The 21,442-nt window shown below is 40.9% G+C and overlaps 1 protein-coding gene and 1 pseudogene across 5 annotated transcripts; both read right to left on the bottom strand.

Moving 5' to 3' along the window:
• Nucleotides 1-1,389: 1,389 nt before the first annotated feature.
• On the bottom strand, nucleotides 1,390-1,958 carry LOC116875474 (annotated as a pseudogene).
• Nucleotides 1,959-6,013: 4,055 nt separating this feature from the next.
• On the bottom strand, nucleotides 6,014-21,198 carry POLG2 (DNA polymerase gamma 2, accessory subunit). Of its 5 annotated transcripts, XM_032870828.1 has the most exons (8): nucleotides 20,583-21,198; nucleotides 16,348-16,474; nucleotides 16,123-16,228; nucleotides 14,886-15,059; nucleotides 11,445-11,585; nucleotides 9,359-9,439; nucleotides 6,595-6,695; nucleotides 6,014-6,217 (listed from the first exon to the last, which is right to left on the bottom strand). In XM_032870828.1, exons 1-8 carry the CDS (start codon nucleotides 21,142-21,144, stop codon nucleotides 6,052-6,054), a joined length of 1,458 nt encoding a protein of 485 aa, XP_032726719.1. In that variant the 5' UTR covers nucleotides 21,145-21,198; the 3' UTR covers nucleotides 6,014-6,051. The 5 variants fall into 5 exon arrangements, with proteins under 5 accessions (XP_032726719.1, XP_032726720.1, XP_032726721.1 ...); XM_032870829.1 differs by lacking the exon at nucleotides 9,359-9,439; XM_032870830.1 differs by lacking the exon at nucleotides 11,445-11,585.
• Nucleotides 21,199-21,442: the final 244 nt, after the last annotated feature.

The raw sequence follows: 21,442 nt of genomic DNA, 5'->3' as shown, positions 1-21,442 counted from the left end.
TTACAACCGAAGGAGACTGCCTTCTCTCAGCGATGCTTCTCAGGAAGGATGCAAAGGAGACCTAACCAGAGGAATGATCAACAGTTCTGTGATGCCTGAAACTCACTGTTTACTCATTTCTCCTTTTCACCCTCGAGGGACATGGACTATGCCCTCAGCCCTTCCCCGATACACCACACCAGAGGTTGTAACTGATTTACAGGTTAGAAAAATTAAACACCTAAGGACTACAATGATCTCCAAGCATGCCTCTGTGGCCCCTCAAACATCCTGGGGGGAAGGATGCAGATGGAGAAGGGCCAGAGTAAGATGCTCAAAGACCAGACCCAGTGCAGGGGCTCCTCTTGCTGGGTCTAAGAAGGGTACTGCGACCTATCTTGTCCTGGCTGCCATCACCTGTCAGAGCTCCTTAACAGGCCTCCCTGCTTGCCTTCTGTTCCTCTGCCTCCCATTCCCATGGTAATCTTTTCAAAATAACAGTATGTCCCTTCTCTACTCAAAACATTCTCTCCTGCCCCAGTGGCTTCCAGAAGACTTGCTGTGCCCACCATGGCTCTAAGTGATGTGGGTCCTGACCACCTCTCTGACCTCATCTTCTACTCATCTCCCCTCTGCTCACCTGCTCCAGCCCCCCACCCCCCGGCCTTTCTGCTCCTTGGTCACTCCACACCTTTTCCCTCCTAAGGGCCTTGGCACTTCTTGTCCCTCTGTCCAGGATGCTCTGCCCCAGATCTTAACACATCTGGCTCCTTTGTATCGTTCAGCCTCAATGTGAAGGTCACATGCTCTGAGCTTCCTGACCACTTAGGCAAAGCACACAATCTCAGCCATGATCTAGCACATCAACCTGTCTAGTACCTACAACACTATCACTATTTGAAATTACCTGAAATTGTCCATGTGCCTACCTGCTTAGTGTCTGTTCCCACCTATCTACCCCCTAGAAAGGCCTATCTTGTTCACCACTACATCCTCAGTACCTACAGTCCCTGGGACTTAGGTGCTCAAAAAGGCCTTTTGGAATGAACAAAATGAACAAATATATAACACATACAATAACAGGCCAGGAGCAGCTATCTGAAAGAAATTTCTCCCATGCTTCCTTACAGGAAGACGTGGTATATAACATAGCCACCAAATGCCTTCAAGAACTCTCTTGTGGTGGGGTGCCTGGGTGGCTCAGTCGGTAAAGCCTCCGACTCTTGGAGAGAAGAAAACTATCCTATATTTCTATATTTTGCTCATTAATGATCATTAATTATGTGGACAAGAGACAGAGAAGGAGGTGCCACCACAAATTCCCAAGAACAAAGGGCACAAGTCTGTTCTTTCTACTGTCTGTGTCTGAGGTACCATCCCTAAGACCCCCTATCAAAGAGTGAAAGGTAGCTACAGGGACTCGATTTGCTTCTGGACCTTTTCCAGAGCTTTTCTGTCCAGCTGCCCCTGATGAACGATGACAAGGCAAGCCAAGACCAAGGCAAGCCAAGACCAAGGCCACACCCACGACTGGTCCCTTCAAATTTTCAGAATTAAGTGTTGTTCCGTCAGAGCTGAGAGGCAGCTTTTGAATTCATTCCTCGTAGATGAGCTGCCTGTGATTTTCTCCACATACCTGGTCCACTCAGGGGTGGTTTTAGCCTGGGAACCAGAGCATGGCGCACATTCTCCTGCTGCCACAAACTCTCCACCGGCCAGCACGGCCAATCTGAGGTGCACACTGACAGCTTCTCCCTGCGCACAGGAGCCTCGGCTTGGCAGAGAGAGTAGGAGAAAGCGCAGAGCAGCCGCCAGAGGTGGCAGCCCTGGGGGCAGCCACGCCTCCCTCCGCGGGCAGGCACACAGCGCTCCCGGTCGCGCGGTCCGCACAGAGGGACTTGTGAGGCCGGTCTCGAGCTTTGCTTCCACTGCAGCCTCCAGGAAGTTCCAAGTCGGCGCAAAATGCTGAGCCTGCCCATCAGGGCAAAGGCATGACTGGGACATCCCCATGGCCACGGCAAGAAAAGCCAACACGCATTCGTTGGACTGGGCTGGGAACTCCCTTCTTCAGACCATGTGGCCCTCTGGAAAGGCCACGGGGCACACGGCTTAGCGCCCCGTCACTTCCGGGCTGTCCTGGCCGCCGCCATCTTGCCGGGTGGAGGATGCCCTCTACTTTTTAAAAAAATATTTTGTTTTAGAGAGAGCGAGCAAACGAGCGAGCGAGTGAGAGCCTGTGAGCAGGGGAGGGGGGTAAAGAGCAGAGGGAGAGGGACAAGCAGACTCCCCGCTGAGCGCACAGCCTGACACGGGGCTCCATCTCAGGACCCTGAGGATCACGACCGAGATGAAATCGAGTCCGATTCTTAACCGAGTCACCCAGGCACCCCTCAAATTTAAACCTTTCAGTAAGCATATGGTGGTCATACTGGTATGGCAATTCTGAGACTGCCATAATTAAAGTGAGATCAAGCAAATGAGCAGTTGTGGGGCGTGGCTTTCTAATTTTATTATTACCCTCAATTTTTTTTTTTTTTTTTTTTAAATTTGAGAGAGTGAGGTAATGAGAGAGCACAAGCAAGGGACAGCGGGAGGGAGATGCAGGCTCCTCACTGAGCAGGGAGCCCAATGTGAGGCTCAATACCAGGACCCCGGGATCATGAGCTAGCTGAAGGCAGAAGCTTAACTGACTGAGCCACCCAGATGGCCCAGCCTCCTCAGTATTCTTGAGAACTGGGATTTTGGAATATGATAAAAGGATTTCAGTAAAAACTCTGCAGTACTAAAAGGCACGAGGGGACATTTTTAGGGTGAAGGAAATGTTCTATATTGTCACTGTGGTGGTGGTTACACATTTACTAAAACTCATAATTTGTATTGTATGTAATTGTACTTGAAATAAATAAGTCTATTAAATATATCTCAAAGCTGATTCTCATACACATACTGCAGTGCTGAATTTAAATATAAAGTACTGATGTGAATTCATGACTTTTATTTTTTTAAGATTTTTATTTATTTATTTGACAGACAGAGATCACAAGTAGGCAGAGAGGCAGGCAGAGAGAGAGGAGGAAGCAGGCTCCCCGCTGAGCAGAGAGCCAGAAGCTGGGCTTGATCCCAGGAGCCCAGATCACGACCTGAGCAGAAGGCAGAGGCCCCAACCCACTGAGCCACCCAGGCGCCCCCATGACTTTTTTACTTTAGGGGAAAACACACACACACACACACACACACACATTTCCTAGTAGTAAACAATGAAGAGGCCTAGAAACAAAGAACACCTTCTAACAATAAGCATCCCCAATAGCCAATTCAGCTTCCAAATACTATTTTCCATTAAAAGGAATCAGGGCTTTTTACAGAAATTCTGAAATATGCAAACTCTGTTTCAGACATTAGATACAAAGGAACCTATTAAATATTCCTGAAGTGGGGCGCCTGGGTGGCTCAGTGGGTTAAATTAAAGCCTCTGCCTTCGGCTTGCGTCATGATCTCAGGGTCCTGGGATTGGGCCCCGCATCGGGTTCTCTGCTCGGTGGGGAGCCCGTTTCCCCCCTTCTCTCTCAGCCTACTTGTGATCTCTCTCTCTCAAATGAATAAATAAAATCTTAAAAAAAAAAATACTCCTGAAGTTGTGTCAAAAGAACTCCAGGCCAACTTGAAGAGGCTCCCACCAGCCAAAGATAGGACAATTTGAACATCAAAGAGAACAACTTTAAAGGGGACAAATCCGCATTTATCCTACCTCTCTCATACTTCTAAGCAAGCAATAGAGGTTTATAGAAATAGAAATACTCGGGGCACCTGGGTGGCTCAGTGGGTTAAGCCTCTGCCTTCGGCTCAGGTCGTAATCTCAGGGTCCTGGGATTGAGGCCCACATCAGGCTCTCTGCTCAGCAGGGAGCCTGCTTCCCCTCTCTCTCTCTGCCTGCCTCTCTGCCTACTTGTGATCTCTCTCTCTCTGTCAAATAAATAAATAAAATCTTAAAAAAAAAAAGAAATAGAAATACTCTAGCTAATGAATGAAGAAGAGAATCAGAATATTGCTGTTTTGTTACCTCTAAAGAACCGACTGACCTAAGCATGGTCAAGGGCTGCTGGCATCCCCAAAAGAGAAACCACCAGACATGACTGCCTCCTGATAGGAGAGCATAACCTAGGAAAAATCTTGTCCCCCACAATTAAACTTGAAACTGATTAAGCCTTTGGATTCTACTTCCAAATCCATAGGTAATTATATATAGAGAGGAACAGGTTAAACTATCATGGGGGTGCAAAAAGCAAAATCCAAACAGTGACAAACCCTATAATAAGCAACCCAATTTCTTAAAGAGAGAGAGACTAAAAGACCTAATGATCAACTTCAATCAATTTTATGAAATTATGAGACAATGGAAAACCAAGTAGATATCTGATATTAAAGAACTGTTTTTTAAAAACTTTTTATTATGAAAGTTCTCAAACATGCACAAAAATAAAAAGATAATACAATGAACCCTCATGTACCCATCACCCAGCTTCAACAACTCAGAAATACTATTGTTTTTTATCTATATTCCACCACTTTTTAAAAACTGGAGAATCTTAAGGTAAATCTCAGATATCATATAATTTCACTCAAAAATATTTACATATGGGGACACCTGGGTGGCTCAGTTGGTTAAGTGGCTGCCTTCGGCTTGGGTCATGAGCCCAGCGTCCTGGGATTGAGTCCCAAATCGGGCTCCTTGCTCCACAGGGAGCCTGCTTCTCCCTCTGCCTCTGCCTGCCACTCTGCCTGCCTGTACTCTCTCTCTCTGACAGATAAATACATAAAATCTTTAGAGAAAAAAATATTTACATATGTGTCTCTTTCAGATAAGGATTAAAAAAAAAAGCCATAATACCATTATCACACATCCAAGGAAATTGTCAATAATTCCTTAATATCATCTAGCGTTAATTGTTTTAGGTGTGATAGTGGTTAACAAAAGACACTTAACTAAAATACTTACAAATGAAATGAGAGCTGCAGTCTGCTTCAAACTGATAAGGAAGGATGGCTGTTGGGTGGATGAGGCAGGATGTCCACAGGTTGATGGTTACTGGTGCTAGGTGACAGCACTTGGTATTAATTACACTATTCTTCGTATGTTTGGAATTTTTGTCAGGTGAGTAATGATAGTATAATTAACACAAACATAAGCAGCACATAAAAGTTCAAAGATTTCTTTTAAATATACCTGTTAGAACCAGACACAAAATACACTGTAATAATGCCATTTAATATTTATTTTATCTTGTTTTTAAAAAAATCAATAAATGTTCTAATTTCTTAAAGTTTAGTTTTGGGTTAATCTTCAATATTTGACTGTACACATGTGGCAGATTCTAAAAAGACTCCATCTTTCCTGATAAGAAAACCCACTTCAGAAAGGGTTAAGACACTACCAAAGCCCTAAGGCATAAGCTGTGTTTGATCCAAATAAATCATGATATTCTCATTCCCTCAGGCAGTGACTGGCCTAGGGATAACCAGGTGACCCAGTTCTGACCAATGAAATGTGAACACATCTTCTGACTGGGATGACTGAGAAAGCTTTTAGTTTCCCAGTTAAAAAAGGAAGAGTTTTGGCCAGTTAACTCTTATCTCTTTGATTTTCTTCCTAACTAGAATGTGGACAAGAAGGCTAGAAATATAGCAACCACCTTGTGACTACAAAGCAGCAAGTATAAAAATAAAAGCCAACATACCCAAGATGGTAGAACAGAAAGATATCAAGAGCCTGGGTCCCTAACTATAGAGGAAACAATTATACCAGCTCTGGACAGTCTACGCCCACCCCTCTAAGACTTCTTGTTATGAGAAAAACAAATTACAATCTGCTTAATCCAATACAGTGGGATTTTTGTTTCTTGTAGCTGAACACATTTCTGATAGAATGGAATCCATTAAGAAATATAAATAATAAAAACTGAATTAAAAAAGCACCAAAAATGTTCACTTCGTAAGAATAAAGAGGCTAAAACAAATCTAACATAAAACAATCAAATTAGGAAAGGAGAATATTTATTAGACAAATATTAAAATCTATACATTCTTAGCTGATGATATATACTTGACCAAAAAATCTTTTACTTTGGATATATGCATCATTTCCTTCATTGTGGTGTCTCTACTTCTCAGATGTATTAACCCATTCTCCAAAGTAGCTTCAGTAATCAAAACTGTGAACAGGATACTCATTTCATCATATCTAAGGAAAAAAGTAGTTGAACAAAATACATGAGCACAAATATAAACTATAAAGTCACCATATTACCAGCTTCAATTACTTTAGAATCCAGCCACTTTCCAGAGTCATAAAACTCAAAAGCAGGGCTTGAGAGTTGGACCAAAACCACTTTTTAAAAGTATCTGAACCATATACAAACTAAATTTTTCAGAAAGTTTCTCTAACTTATTGTAATAAATGAAAAGTCACCTCAACACATAATTTGGGGTAAATTGTATTATATATAATATATATATATATATTTACATATATTTAGAAGAGATTTCTGTTACTCATAAAGAAACACACCACCAAAAACTCTGAACACATGGTTTTAGTGACAAGAAAGACAATCTTACTTTGAGTAAAGTTGCTCCAATGAGGACTGCACAGTTTCCAAATAACCAGGCCACACAGAAATTCCATTTTCTAGTAATTCATTAAATAACCCTTGACAGACCTAAGGAAAAAATACAAACAATTCAAATACGAATGAAGTAAAAGTAGCCAAAATGACTACCCTGTTTTGGGGAAACCACAAATCACCTTTTTCAGTCCTTAACACAGAGCATGAATTTTTTTTAGTTGTGTGATCATACTGTTTACAATTCATACACTGGATACTTACAAATAGCATACTTCCTCTAAAAATGAAGAAATTAAGCACTGCAAAGCTACTCTATGCAAATCTTCCCTAAGAGAAAATTTTATATAACAGATATAAGCATTTTTGTCATCATCATTACCCTTCAAAACTCAAACAAAACAGATTTCATCAGAGAAAAACACTAAGTGCAAAGGGCTGTGCTAACTGTGCACTCCTCTAAGAGCTGGCAGCTGAGCCCCAGGGTTACACCCCCAGTTGGGAAGAGAAGAGCCAGCCAGTAAAGGAAACAAAGGAGGAGTAGCCAGACAAGTAGGAGGAAAATGAGGAGAGTGGTGTTCCTGAAGCCAACTAAAGAAAACGTTTCCAGAGAATGGTTTGTTTCAGTGGGAATGCTGGACACAAAACCTGACCGGAAATACAGAATAATGAGTAATATTACACAATAAACTTTACTGTTTTCTTCACACGCAATGGTGAAGCAAAATGGCAAAAATTTTAAACACCCTTAACAACCCAGAGCTAAAAGTCTAGAGCAGGTTTTCTCCCCTTCTGCACTGCTGACGCTGGGATTTGTTTAGCAGCATCGTGGCCTCCCTGAGATGCCTACAGCACTCCCCTCCCCACCCCACCTCCCCACAAAAAATGTTTCCAGATGGCCCTGCAGGGGAGGGTTGCTCCAGTGGGTGGGGGAGGGTATGCCTGAGCTACAGCACTGTTTCTCAAACTTCAGAGAATATTGGAATCCCCTCCAGGGATTGTCAAACACAGGTTGCTCTGCTGCATTACCAGAGTTTCTGATCCAGCAGCTCTGGGGTGAGGACCAACAATGTGCATTTCTAACGAGTTCCCAGGGAAAGACCAATGGGTGTGAAGGGACTTGATATTTGGGGATAGTTGAGAATATAAATATTTACACAATAAACGTTTGGTTTATTATTATTATTAAAATCATTACTTTATTATATTATATATTTGGTTCATTAGAAATATTTTATATTTATTTTTATATTTATATGTAATATAAATATATATATTAATGTGTAAATATATATTTATATTATAAATATCTGCACAATAAACTATGGTTTATTATTCAAATTATTATTATATTATATTTTTATTATATTATATTTATTATTGTTATTAAAATTATTAACAGAGAAAAATAAACATCACTGTGGATTTTAAAAAGTTAGTGGGTGACAGCAAGAACATCTGCTCTTCCTACTGGAAGGCAGAAGAGAAGTAGCTCTGGCCCAAGTAAGGAAATGGGAACCCCTACACCACGAGAATACGAACAGGGGCAGCCAATCTGGAAACAATCTCACTGACAATAGTGAAATTTAGGATACGTGTCCATTTTATCCAGAAATACCACCTCCATGTATATAACCACCAAAACCCTTATATGGCCCAGAAGGTTCTGTCCTACTACTGAGGGGAGAAAAGCTAAAAATAGAATAAGATATATAACATACTCCCTTTTGGTAAATTAAAAACACCCAAGGAACAAAATACTATTATGTTCTTATACATAAATAAAACCAAAACAAGACCTGTAATTGCAATGACAAAAATTTAGGGAGTGGAGTTCTTTTTTATCCTTCAAGCAAAAACCCCACAAAACAACAACAACAAAACCCCCCAAGGACCTTCTACCTACAAGGGTCTTCAGGAGGCTGCCACAACCCTAGGGGGAAAAGTGGAAATTAAACCACCACCTTCCCTTCCCCTGAGTGCACTATCCCCACCTTCCCAGACCTCTCCACAGGAGCCTGAGGAAGAAAGTTGGGTAGATCTGGCTAGTATCCTCACTTAGGTGCTGGGTGGCTCTGAGTCACCCAGGACCCAGGCATGACTGCTGAAGGGGTTTCTGGAAAGAAACTAAAACCACCCTCTTGGCTTCCCAAGAGTGTTTAATTAGACCAGATAGATTAGAAGAACCAAAATAAGGTATCGATCTAGAACCTGTACTGATACCAATAAGTATCAAAAAAGTGTGAGGTTAAAAATGTAAGCGGGCAAGAAATAATTCACTAGACATTTGTACAAACACTTGGATTACCAAAACTCTGCGTACTCATTTGAAAAGGCAACTATGAGTAAGCATGACTTTAACAACAAAATCACTGAGCTGTATATAGCTTCTTTTATATACTATGCTTCATATAATCTACAATAAACCAGAGTATGTATCCATAGCTATTTAATTAAATTTTTTAAAAAGCAAACGAATCAAAATTTTACAAGGTAAGTTACCAATTTATTTGAAGTAATAGTTTTATTTATTTATTTAAAAATATTATTTATTTATTTGACAGAGATCACAAGTAGGCAGAGAGAGAGAGGAGGAAACAGGCTCCCTGCTGTGCAGAGAGCCCGATGTGGGGCTCGATCCCAGGACCCTGGGATCATGACCTGAGCCAAAGGCAGAGGCTTTAACCCACTGAGCCACCCAGGAGCCCCTAAGTAATGGTTTTATTTAAAATCATGATACTAAAACTCATTTGACCCACCTGTCTTAATTCCACCGTTGGGCCTCTTCCCACATCCAAAGCAACCTTAACAGGGGCTAAACAAGGGTGAAGTTTAAGTACCTAAAGCAATTTAAAGAGAGGGGGGAAAATGGATAGCACATCTTGTTTAAATCTAACACAGGCACTATCAAACATGGAGCTTTCTAAACTGTAAAAACTGCATGTGAAAACGGAAGCTAGCTGAGGTCATAAATCGTGTAATGATGTGTTCAGCTGGCTATATCCAGCTGCTCATTGATTTCTCCACTTAGATGTTCTGCAGAAGTAAGTTCACTTGATACTCTCTCATTTCCTGATGACTCCATTTTCCCTCAATCCAAACATCCCTTCCTGGTATCATTGCTTTCCCTACCCAGCCCTAGCCAAGGGACTCGTTATTCGAACTTTCTCTTGCCAAAACCTACCACTCTTCTTACTCATCCATCCACTCAACAACTGGGTGGCTTCTTGGTGCCAGAAACAGTTCTAGGTACTAGGTTCCTAACTCCTTGCTCCTCATGGTGGGGATGGGGAGATAATAAACAAGTAAATAATATGCTTGAAGGTGGTAAGTGGTTAAAAAAAAGGTTGGTGGGGGAGGAGACAGGAAATGCTGGAGGGGCGGGCTGGAGAGGTTTTTTTTGCAATTTTAAATAAGTTGGTAAAAGGTCTGAGGTTGACAGTTGAGCAAAGACTTGAGAGGTGGTTGTGGATCCTGGAGGAAGAGCATTTCAGACAAAGGGGAGAACCATGACAAAATTCTGAGCTGGAAGCATTACTGACATTTTCTAGAAACAGCAAAGGGGTCTGCGCTGTTGGAGCAGAGAGTAAGGTGGGGGCTGGAGGAGGAGGTCAAAAGGGAATGGTTTTGTAAAACACTTTAGGGGCTTTGCCTTTTCCTCTGAATCAAACAGGAACTCAGTGGAGTGTTCTAAGCAGGGGGGCAAAGTTACATGTACCTTTTAAAAGGGCCACTCAGTGCCAGTGGAGGGGATGGTGGTGGCATTGATTAGAGTGGAAGGAGGGCAAGTGGTAAAAAATGGTCAGATTCAGGATATATTTGAAGACAGAGTCAAGTGGTTTTTGCTGATGATTTGGATGTGGGGTGTAAGAAAAGAAAGGATCCCTCATTTGCTATATATCCTATAAACCCCAACCCTAGAACGATTCTATAATGTGACCTTCTTTATGGGCATATCAGGCTAAATGAACACTGCATGATAAACTACTCAGCTATGCAAAGTGGTACTACAAATTCATGGTTTCCAAACTCAACATGTTGAAACTTTTGATTCTGGGCAGCTCCCTTTCACATTCAGGGGAATATGAACACTCTAAATTCTGGCCACTTAAACCTCTATTCCTCCACATTTTAAGCTAATCATCCTGCTTTCTAATTCCCTAAGGAGATAGAGGATATGAGGAAAACTTCCTTCAAAGGCTAACCAGCCCTAGTAGTGTATTTATATCTACACCATCATTTCTCTTCTCTGTGCTTTCTCAAATAACTCCTTTTCAGGACCAATCCCTCCACTGGTGTTCTTATTCCTGTCTTGACCCTTCATGTCTCCTCTAAAATCTCGCTCCATTAGGCATTTATCTTCTTTCCTGTGGCTTCAGTCCCTCTTCTCTCTTGATTTTGAGCCCATAAACATGTCCTTGACTCAGGCCCCAAGACAGCTCCTGTGATCTAGTGAATAGCCACTTGGGGTCAGACTAGAAGCAGAGAGGTCAATACCACAGTCTTGGTAGTCTGACATATTCCTGCTTAACACTCTGATGCAAATAAATGGAAGCCACCGAGTGAAAGGCTCAGGGGCTAAGAATCAGAGATTGCTCTCTACCTGTCTGCCAGGATCAAAGAGAAATGCCTCTGGGATTACCCAATAGGAATATCTTGCTCTATTCTGTGAGAACCTGCTTATTACTCCCGTGGCCAGGTTCTAAAAAATGAAAAATGGTAAAAGAACCTGCACTGAAAGAAATTTATTATTCACAAGTTTGTGTTAAGAAACCAAGCCCACTAACGTACGAGGAAAAAACATCTTTTTAGCTTCCCAAGTTTATCTCTGAAAATCAAAAGCACCTTTCTCTGAAGATTCTTCTTCCTTGTAAAGGAGTTCTCTGTGAGCTGGAAAGAATCGTAGAGGTAAGCCAGCACACCTCGGTCCAGATTTCCAGTAACAGATAAAACATACGGAACCACATTTTTTCGTCCATCTCGGCCCTTCACAGAAAAGTAGAACAAATATAAAGACTGTTAGCAGAGCTCTCTCTTAAAACTACAGACTCACAGAATCAGAACACAAACTTACAAATTCATTCTACAAAGCCTTCACTCTGGGCCAACCTGTGCTAGGCAGTGGACCCACAAAAATGGGTCTGACATACTCCCTGCTCTCAGGGAGATTAGGGTGTAGATCAGTGAGTCTCAACTGGCTATGTATTAGAATTGCCTTGAGTTTTAAAATGTAAAGGTTTTATGCTTGGGCCCCATTCCTAGAAATTCTGAACTACCTGGATAGGAGTGGGACCTCAGCATCACTATTTTTCCAAAGGTCCCTAGGTTAATAAAGAGGATAATATTATAAGAGTTCAGCAGGGCCCTTAGAGAAAAAAACTGGTATGTTTAAGGATAGGAGTTTGGAGTATAATCTCTGGAAATATAAAGTTTTTATAATAAGCAAACCTCTTTTAAAAACCAGGTTTGGGGTATTTACTTTAAGGCTATAATTAAGAATATAAAATATACCATAATGCACAATGTAAAACAGGGATTGATAAAAACACTTATTACTGCCTTTCTTTTAAACTGATAATCACCTAAATTTTTTTCAATGTCAATCCTAAAAATTTAAAAGGTTTTGCATATAAACAGTTCTGTCTTCATTCTTTTTTTTACTGTTATCACAGTCATCTGAACATTCATGTAATTCTCTAATACTTAAAAAAAAATTTGTCAATCCTCAACTTCTATTAATTATCCGTGATTAAGCACAGTCTTCATTAACACATATGTATTGTTTTATTATTATTATTGTTATTAAAGATTTTATTTATTTGACAGAGGGAGACAGCAAGAGAGGGAAGAGGAAGAAGCAGGCTTCCCTCTGAGCATGAAACCAGACACGCGACTTGATCCCAGGACCCTGAGATCATGACCTGAGCCGAAGGCAGACGCTTAATGACTGAGCCACCCAGGTGCCCCTGTGTTGGCATTTTAAACCCATTTTAATGGCATATGGTACTGTAAAGATTAATGTGAATTTGTCCTCAAAAGGCAGTACTCTTAAAATAAGACAAAATCAGAAAAGTAGACAAACCATGAGAGACTCTTAAACTATTGGAAACAAACCGAGGGTTGCTGGAGGGGAGGTGGGTGGGGGGATGGGGTTACTGGGTGATGGGCATTAAGGAAGGCAGCGGGTGTTACATGCAACTCACGAATCACTAAATTCTACCTCTGAAACTAATAATAACTTTATGTTAATTGATTTTAAATTTTTTAAAAAGGCCGTAGGAGATCTGGTATCAGGGTTGATCTTTGCATGAGAATGGTAGGGAGTTTGGTTACATACAAGAAATGAAAAAATCAACATACTGAAGATACTGGGAGCCAGGTTTCGGTCAAAGAACAGAATTATAAATTTGGAAAGAGGTAAAACTAGAATAAACCCTGTGGCATTAGACTAGAACTTGAAGAACTGGTAGGAACTCCTAGTTTTTAATAATAGGTAAATATAGACACAGAGTTAAGTGTGTAAATATATACATATAAGCAATCGCCTCCAAATATTTCCTAGCTGTGTCCACAGAAAGGGCCCAGGAGCAATGATACCCAGTTGCAAAGAGTACACCTAGAAGCAAAATCTCAGATTTCAAATACATTTTCCTCTAATAAGAATTAAGGTTCCTTGGAGAAATGGCTGACTGCACAGCCAGTCCAAGAAACAAGATGATCTCGGAATAATGAGTTGCTGCAAAAGATAGAAGTGCTCAGAGAATGACCGGGATATGTCAAAAGGACACTGGCCAAGTTTAGGACAATTTTAGCATCAAAACAAAAAAATGCTAGTAACAGAGTCCAACTCATGGAGAAAAATAGGAATCTGTAAGCCCATAAAAAGAAAGAGAGTGAAAAGCTCACCCCCACAGTATACTGTTGATAAATAAATCTAAAAGAAATAATGAAGTAATAATAAAATTAATAATAATAGGGAACCTGGGTGGCTCAGTTGGTTAAGTGACTGCCTCTGACTCAGGTCATGATCCTAGAATCCCGGGATCGAGTCCCACATCGGGCTCCCTGATTGGTGGGGAGTCTGCTTCTCCCTCTGACCCTCTCCCCTTTCATGCTCTCTCTCTCTCAAATAAATAAATCAAATCTTTAAAGAAAAAAAAATTAATAATAATAAAAAAAAGATACCACTTGGCAACCCTCATAGTAATCACTGATCTGCCCAAGAATCACCAAGGTATGCTGCAACTGGTAAGTTAAAATGTGGTCAGAAACAAGTTATTTACCTAGTCTTAAAATGTTTGTCACAAAAGACTTACCAATTACTTACTAATTAATAAGTACAAAAATCTGTCAACTTTACATTGGAGAAACCTGGTAGCACTATCTTAACCAAGAGATAAAAGTGAACATTGCCAGTAACAAATATGGTATCATGTGCCTCCTGATATGATGCCTGAGAAGAGGACAACACCATTTCTATGGTATTCCTAGCAAAAATACATAAACCATAAGAATACATGACAGAAACTCAAACTGAGGGACATTCCACAAATTAAGAGCAAAGGCCTACATTGTTCAAAAATGTCAAAGTCATAGGTTGCCTGGCTGGCTCAGTTCATAGAGCAGGTGACTCTTGATCTCCAGCTTGTGAGTTCGAGCCTCACATTCGGTGTAGAGATTACTTTTTTTTTTTTTTTTTAAAGATTTTATTTATTTATTTGACAGAGAGAAGGATCACAAGTAGGCAGAGAAGCAGGCAGAGAGAGAGAGAGGGAAGCAGGCTCCCTGCTGTGCAGAGAGCCCGATGCGGGGCTCGACACCAGGACCCTGGGATCATGACCTGAGCCGAAGGCAGAGGCTTTAACCCACTGAGCCAGCCAGGCGCCCCCGGTGTAGAGATTACTTAAAAATAAAATCTTTAAAAAAGAAAGTCAAGGTCATGAAAGACAAGATAAAATGAACTATTCATTTGAAGGAGACTAGAGTTATGACAACTATGTGAAATCCTAAACTGGATAATGGACCTATGAAAGGCATTATTAGGATAATCGGTTACATCTGAAGGATTATATGGATTGGATGGTAATAATGGATGACTGGCACATTCTTGATTTTGATGGCTGTGTTGTGGTTACAAAGGTGATTGTCCTTGCACTTCAGAAATATATACTACAGTATTAAGAGGTCATGGGGCCCTGTGTCTGCAACCTGTTCTCAAATGGCTTCAGAAATGATCAGTTAGAGAATCTGGGTAAATGATGGATAGGAGCTCAAGGTAAAACATACGTGTAATTGAGACTCATTTCCAGGACACGTGTGTAAAAGTTCACGGTCTCCTAGATTCCACAGGGTCTCTATTGGCTCCTTTCCCCATGGGAAGTTGTAATAAAGTTGGTTTCCTTTTCGTCCCTCTTCGTCCTGACAATCACTGCTGCTGAAGTTAGACGGACTCATAGCAAACTGGAGAAGAAAGTTTGTTTTATTAATTTATGAAACTAAAGATTAAAAAAGTAAAGTTGCCTGAGACTTTTATGTGGCAACTGAATGAAACCAGTCAGATCCCATATAAAAACTATGAAGTTCAGTTAAATATGAGCAAATGCATTGCTAAAAACAGTTTTTAGCCTGGAAGAACTACAGAGAAAAACTATTGTGAGTGATCTAGCCTTTTTTGGGCCAGTTAATAAGAAGGGAAGGTGACCATAAACTAAGAGGGATAGAGAAGAAAGTGTATACTCACCATTCTTATCCTTGAATAGTGTGACTATTTGTAATTATTCTACTTAACTGAGTGGTTGTTTGAGGATTTTAGAATTGGAAAAAGGCAAGACAATGGTGAGCCACAAATACAATACGTATTTCAACTCTTTCTTCTTCAGCAAGTACTAAAACTTGAAAATAGATCACAGAACCATTTTCCAATACAGAGAATTCATGGACAGAGGCAGGGAGCAAAGGTTGAAGCTTTAAGGGTATGCAAAGGTCAAACTCTACACCTGCCAGGAATGCCAGGGGAGGCGGCTGAACTCTATCTCAACTCCAAAGGCTTATCCACAAAAGCTTTTGAATGAGAAAGACATCAACAGATATCTTTATATTTTTATTTTTAACTTTTTATATGGAACAAAGAAAATCATTACAAAGAGGCTTTTATTCATACTTATTGATTTACTAGAGCTGTCTCTTACAAACATAACATAGCCCCACATCAAATAAAATTTCATTTACTTATTAATTTATTTATGATTTTATTTATTTGACAGAGACAGAGAGAGAGAGAGCAAGAGCAGAGGGAGCAGCAGGCAGAGGGAGCAGTAGGCAGAGGGAGGAGAAGCAGGCTCCCTGCTGAGCAGGGAGCCTGATGTGGGACTGGATCCCAGGACCCTGGGATCATGACCTGAGCTGAAGGCAGACACTTAACCAACTGAATCGCCCAGGTGCCCCAAAATTTCATTTACTGTACAGAAGTATTATCTCTGACACACTAAGACGCTTCACCTATTAATTATTAAATTAAGGGTACCTTTCTCCACCACAGGAGTCGATGACGTAACCAGAAATCAAGCCACTGGCCTGCGGTTCTTGCTGAAGTAAACCAAACCAGTGAAGCCTCAGTCTTCTCACCGATTCTTTGGATATCAGAAATATCAGACAGTTACTTACTCAAAGATTATATAATTTATCCTAAAATGAAAGTGACTGGTTCTTGATTAAATACAAGGCCAAGTTATCTGCCATTTTTTGGTACCTTTTAACACCATCAGGTGTCTGCTTAGTATCAGAAACAGGATGAAAACACACTCCAATGTGGGCAAGGCCAAAAGGTAGTCTCTTGTTTACCAGATCCAGGCAATTAACATAGTGCTCCAAAGCACCTGTCAGAAGATAAATTTGTCACTATGTAAATCTATTCTATAAACCCAAGTCATAAGGGTCAGCTTATAAACAAATTAATATTATAATAATTAACACAGCAGTACAAGTAGCACAGAACTATTCAGGCAGATCTTCACTGATTACAACTTAGTTTCCCCACAACTTTTTAGTTTGATTTTCAAATCTACAAGAAAGTTGATAGTACATAAATACCTGTACTCTTCAGCTAGATTCACCAACTGTCAACATTCGCCACATTTTCTCCTTGTTCACCCCAAAACATTTCAGCATGTGTCTCCTAAAATTATTCTCTGCATACCATTACACCATAAAATTAATCATAATACTGTAATTTTATATAACATATGGTCGATATTCTATTTTCTCCAATTGTCTCCCAAATGTCATTTGTTGTTCTCTTTTTCCCTAATTAAGGCTCCTGCTCTGCATTTTGATTACTTCTCTTTAATTGCTTTTTTTTTTTTTTAAAGATTTTATTTCTCACACAGATAGACAACCAGAGAGGAAACACAAGCAGGGGGAATGGGACAGGGAGAAAACAGGCTTCCCACTGAGCAGGGAGCCCAATGTGGGGTTCAATCCCAGGACCCCGGGATCATGACCTGAGCATGGTTAAGACAGACACTTAACCGCTAAGCCACTGAGGTGTCCCATCTTTAATCTCTTATTCTGGAACATTGCCCCTGATTCCTCCCTCCTTTTCTAACTTTTAATGACTCTGACTTGTGGTTTCAGTCCAGAACAGTCATACTCAAGATTTGGCTGATTGTTTCACTCACTTGGGTAAATCATTTTTAGCAGAAATAAATACTACATAGTTGATGTGTTTGGATTCTAACAGGAGAAAAATAATATCAAATTATTGCATATTAATGAAACTAAATTTGATTACCTGGTTAGGTAGTGAATATCCATTCCCCAACAGTATCCTGCTCAACAATCTCCCACCCAACATTTTAGAATCCACTGATCATCCTGCTTGAATCAATTACTATACTGGGGATTACAAAATCACAAAATGGTGATTTTTCTCTCTTTCCTTCCACATTTATTACACAGCTTCTGTGAAAAAAATAAAACTTTCTCCACCTCATTCCCCTACCAGCAGCCTCAACTACTTACTTTTTTGATTAACACAATAAATTTTTAATTTTAATGTGTTATGATCCATTACCATTAATACTTAATATTCAGTTTGTCTCAAATTTAGCCGGTGGAAGTCTCCCTCAGGCCAGCATCTGTGTCCTTTCGACGTGACCTCACCAGTCTTCAAATGTTTCTTTGCTTTCTAACACCATAAAATTTCCAACACCATAAAACTCATCTTGTGCTTTCCCTGCCCCAGTCCTGGGATAAGCCATTTCCCCAAGCACTGGTTCATTTTAGAAATAAAAATGTGGGTACTAGGTGTGTTCACTGCTATTGTCATTACTTATAGGACCTTTCAATGAAGAAAGTTAAGAATAATGTTATTTTTTTAATTAGGAGGTCATACTGATATTGCTGATTCAAATTTAACATTGCAAAGTTTATCCTTGTCTTCCTTCATATTTGTATCTCTTTTTTCTCACAGTGAAAATTAATTCATTTTCATTAACATTAATCCATCTATTTGCTTTATTTTACAACATATTTGAAACAGCTTCAGAATTATAATTCCAACATTTCTATTTGGAATAAATCTAAGTTCAAGATTCCATTGTGTTTCTTATGCACTTAGATTACATCCCACTAAATGACAGCATTGTGTTTAAGTTACTTGAGATTTCTGCTTCTGGTAATAGTAGATCAGCAAGATAGGAAAAGGTGGTCAAGAAACTTAAAAAAAAAAAAAAAAAATCTGCTTCAAGCCTGAGCTATCTATCAAGGCAGTAAGGACTTGAGGGTCCAAAGTATGGAGAGAAGGGAGGAGCAGAGAGGTGAGCCCAACATTTAGTGCTGCTTTTCTAAATCTCAATTAGCAGAGCTGAGAAGCTTCGTGACATCTTAAGGGACTGGGAAGTACAAAAACTATAGTTCCTGACTCCTCAAGGAGGGACCCTGGTAAACACCCCAGCCTTTCACTAGGGACACTCAAAGGGCTACAATTTAGCAGTAGGGATGAAACCCCTGAAGACCAGTCTCCAATAAACTTAATCCCAATGCTCCCACTCTATGAGGCGTCTGGTGGCTCAGTCGGCTGGATGAGTGTCTGCCTTTGGCTCAGGTCATGATCTCAGTGTCCTGGGATTGAGCCTCACATGGAGTTCCCTGCTCAGTGGGAAGTCTGCTTCTCCTTCTCCCTCTGCTCCTCCCCACCACTTGTGCTCTCTCTCTCTCAAATAAATAAAATCTTAAAAAAAGATAGCTCCCACTCTAGCTGCCTGCCAAAAGCAAAAAGTAAATCCTCCCAGGAAGAATAAACCACCACCCAGAAGCTCAATTTATCTCTACAATTTATATACAAATAACACAGAAGAGCAGGAGAGAAGTCCAAATAACCAAAGGCCCAGAGAAAAACAGAAGTATCTGAGTTATTGGATGCAGATTCTTTAAAATGTGACTGTTCAAGAAAGTTTATGGCAAGATGGGGGAAAAGTCTAACATATGTAATTTGTCACACGACAAAGGAAAATGGGACAATAACTATATCTGGAAATATAATGGCTGAGAACTTTTTAAAAAACTATTCATAAGTACAGCTTATGAGTTCAGTAGTTCAGACATGAAATAAAGAGAGCAAGGGCCTTGGGAATAGAAAGTAGTAGCAAACTGGGTAATTCTAAGCTAAAAACACTACTTAACTCAAGGATTCTAAATAAGTGGTTTTGTGTTTCCTAAAGGAAAGAAAATGTCTAATATATCAATGTGTATTTTGATGAATGGACATCTAAGCAAGCTAAGTTTCATTTGCCCCCCCCCCCTTTTTAAAAAGATTTTACTTATTTATTTCAAACAGAGAGAGCACGAGGGGCGGGGGTTGTCAGTGGCAGGAGAAGCAGACTCCTCACTGAGTAGGCAGCCCAACATGGTGTTTGATCCCAGGACCCTGAGCTGAAGGCAGATGTTTAACTGACTGAGCCACCCAGGTGCCATTAAATTTCATTTTCTAATAGGGAGGAAAAGATAGATTTGTTTTGAACATGGTAAAAAGCAGTGATTTAACTTGCCTCAAATAAAGACATCATGGAATAATTAAAATAATACAAATCAAAACTGTCACAAATATTCACCAGTTTCCTTTATTAAGGAAATTTTTAAAGAGCTATAAAGTGGGTACTAATTTTCAGAGAACCATGGACATTGGTTAAATTAGTGCCATTTAATTAACACAGTAAGGATAGCATTTTGCAAAGATGAGATGCTGTGACGGCAAGTCTGTACTATAAAGAACTTGAATTTTTTTTTTTTCTTCAGAATCTCTGCGATCGTGTTCTATTTGACTTTAAAGGCAAATGATGGGGGTGCCTGGCTGGTTCAGAGGAGCAGGTGACACTTGATCTCAGGGTTGGGAGTTCCAGCCCCAACCCGAGTGCAGAGATTACAAAAATAAACTTTAAAGGCAAATGGTGCCCTGTAACTTTCTGTGTATTCACTCAAGAATCAGTTATAAAGCTTAATTAGTCCTTTTTTTTTTTTTTTAGTTGACACAAACATCACTTAAAGGGCTCTTCAAACAAGAGTGTAGATAGATAGGTTTTCAGTATGAAAAATTGGGGGAAGGGATTTTTTTTTGCTCTAGAAGAATGAGCTCTTGATTAGCCTATTGTGTGTAAAAATTAAAGAGTAACTGTGGAAGTATTTACCAACAAATGATTCACATGATTTAATTTACCCCTAATTCTAGGGCTGCTCAATGGAACTGCAGGTTTGCCCGATGAAATTAAGAGCGTCACCTGGTCCTTCAAGCCAGATTCTTTAAGGAACAGTAACTATTCCAGAGACTTTTCTCCTTGGTAGAAACACTGTCAATATACCCAACTACTTCAAAAAGATGAGAACCAGATTTCCTTTTTACGTGAATAAAGGACCAGTTACAATCCGCGAAATCTAGCAAGTCTGCCATTCCACCCCATCTATTTTGAAGCATGAAACCGTGAAGCATACCGTGAAGAAGGTTCTCCCGTAGTTTCCCAGAAGTTTTTAATAAGTTTTCAAGAAATGCTACTAGCTGTTCCTTACTCAGCTCTTTGTCTTGCAAGATCTCCCGTAGAGTTTCTGCTGAAACTAACCTGAAGGTACTGTCCCCAGGCAGCGTAGGGCCAGGCTCGTGATGGAGGGCATCTACAGGGAAGACCTGCTCCCTGAACACCACCACCGAGGACCACCATTCTGCTGCCAGGTTCTTCCGCAACTCAATGCCCAAGGGGCCAAAGCCGGGGTGGCACCCGCTCAGAAGAGAATGTCGGTTAAGCTGCCGCTTGCTGCCACTGAAGAAATGCCTTCTCTGACAGATCTCTACCAGCTCCTCGGTCCCCTCACTGGACTCGGGGGCTTCGATCGGCTCGCTCCCCCGAGGCAGCTCCGCGTGCGACCTCACGGGCCCTCCGAAGGAACTACTCCCTTCCATTAACGGCTCAGGCTGCCCCCCATCCACTCGACCTCCAAAGCCAGACAACAGGCACCTGCACACTTTCTGGCAGGCCCTGACTGCTGCGCCAGAACGCATCGCCCTCGGGAGTTAAACAACAGTCTTCCGCTAACTGGTTGATGCCGGGAAACCGCCACAGTCGCCCGGGAGGCAACTGCGCAGGCGCGACGGAAGTGACCAAGCGAGCGGCCGGCCACACCCACGGAAGCGCGTCACCGTGTTCCGGCTGCAGCCGTCGCGGGCCGGACCCAGTTGTTAAGGCTAAAGCCGACCTCCTACCGTTTCTACCCTCCATTAAGTTTGGCCCCTCTAATTGTTAGGACTTTAGCACCCGTTGAAGGTCATTCCCTTCTCCTTTTCACGGTCATGCTGTACT

This window comes from Lontra canadensis, unplaced genomic scaffold, assembly GCF_010015895.1.
Source record: "Lontra canadensis isolate GAN:19392208 unplaced genomic scaffold, GSC_riverotter_1.0 scaffold41, whole genome shotgun sequence".
NCBI lineage: Eukaryota > Metazoa > Chordata > Mammalia > Carnivora > Mustelidae > Lontra > Lontra canadensis.
The sequence above is the reverse complement of the archived record's forward strand: the minus strand, read 5'-3'. Positions and strand labels throughout refer to the sequence as shown.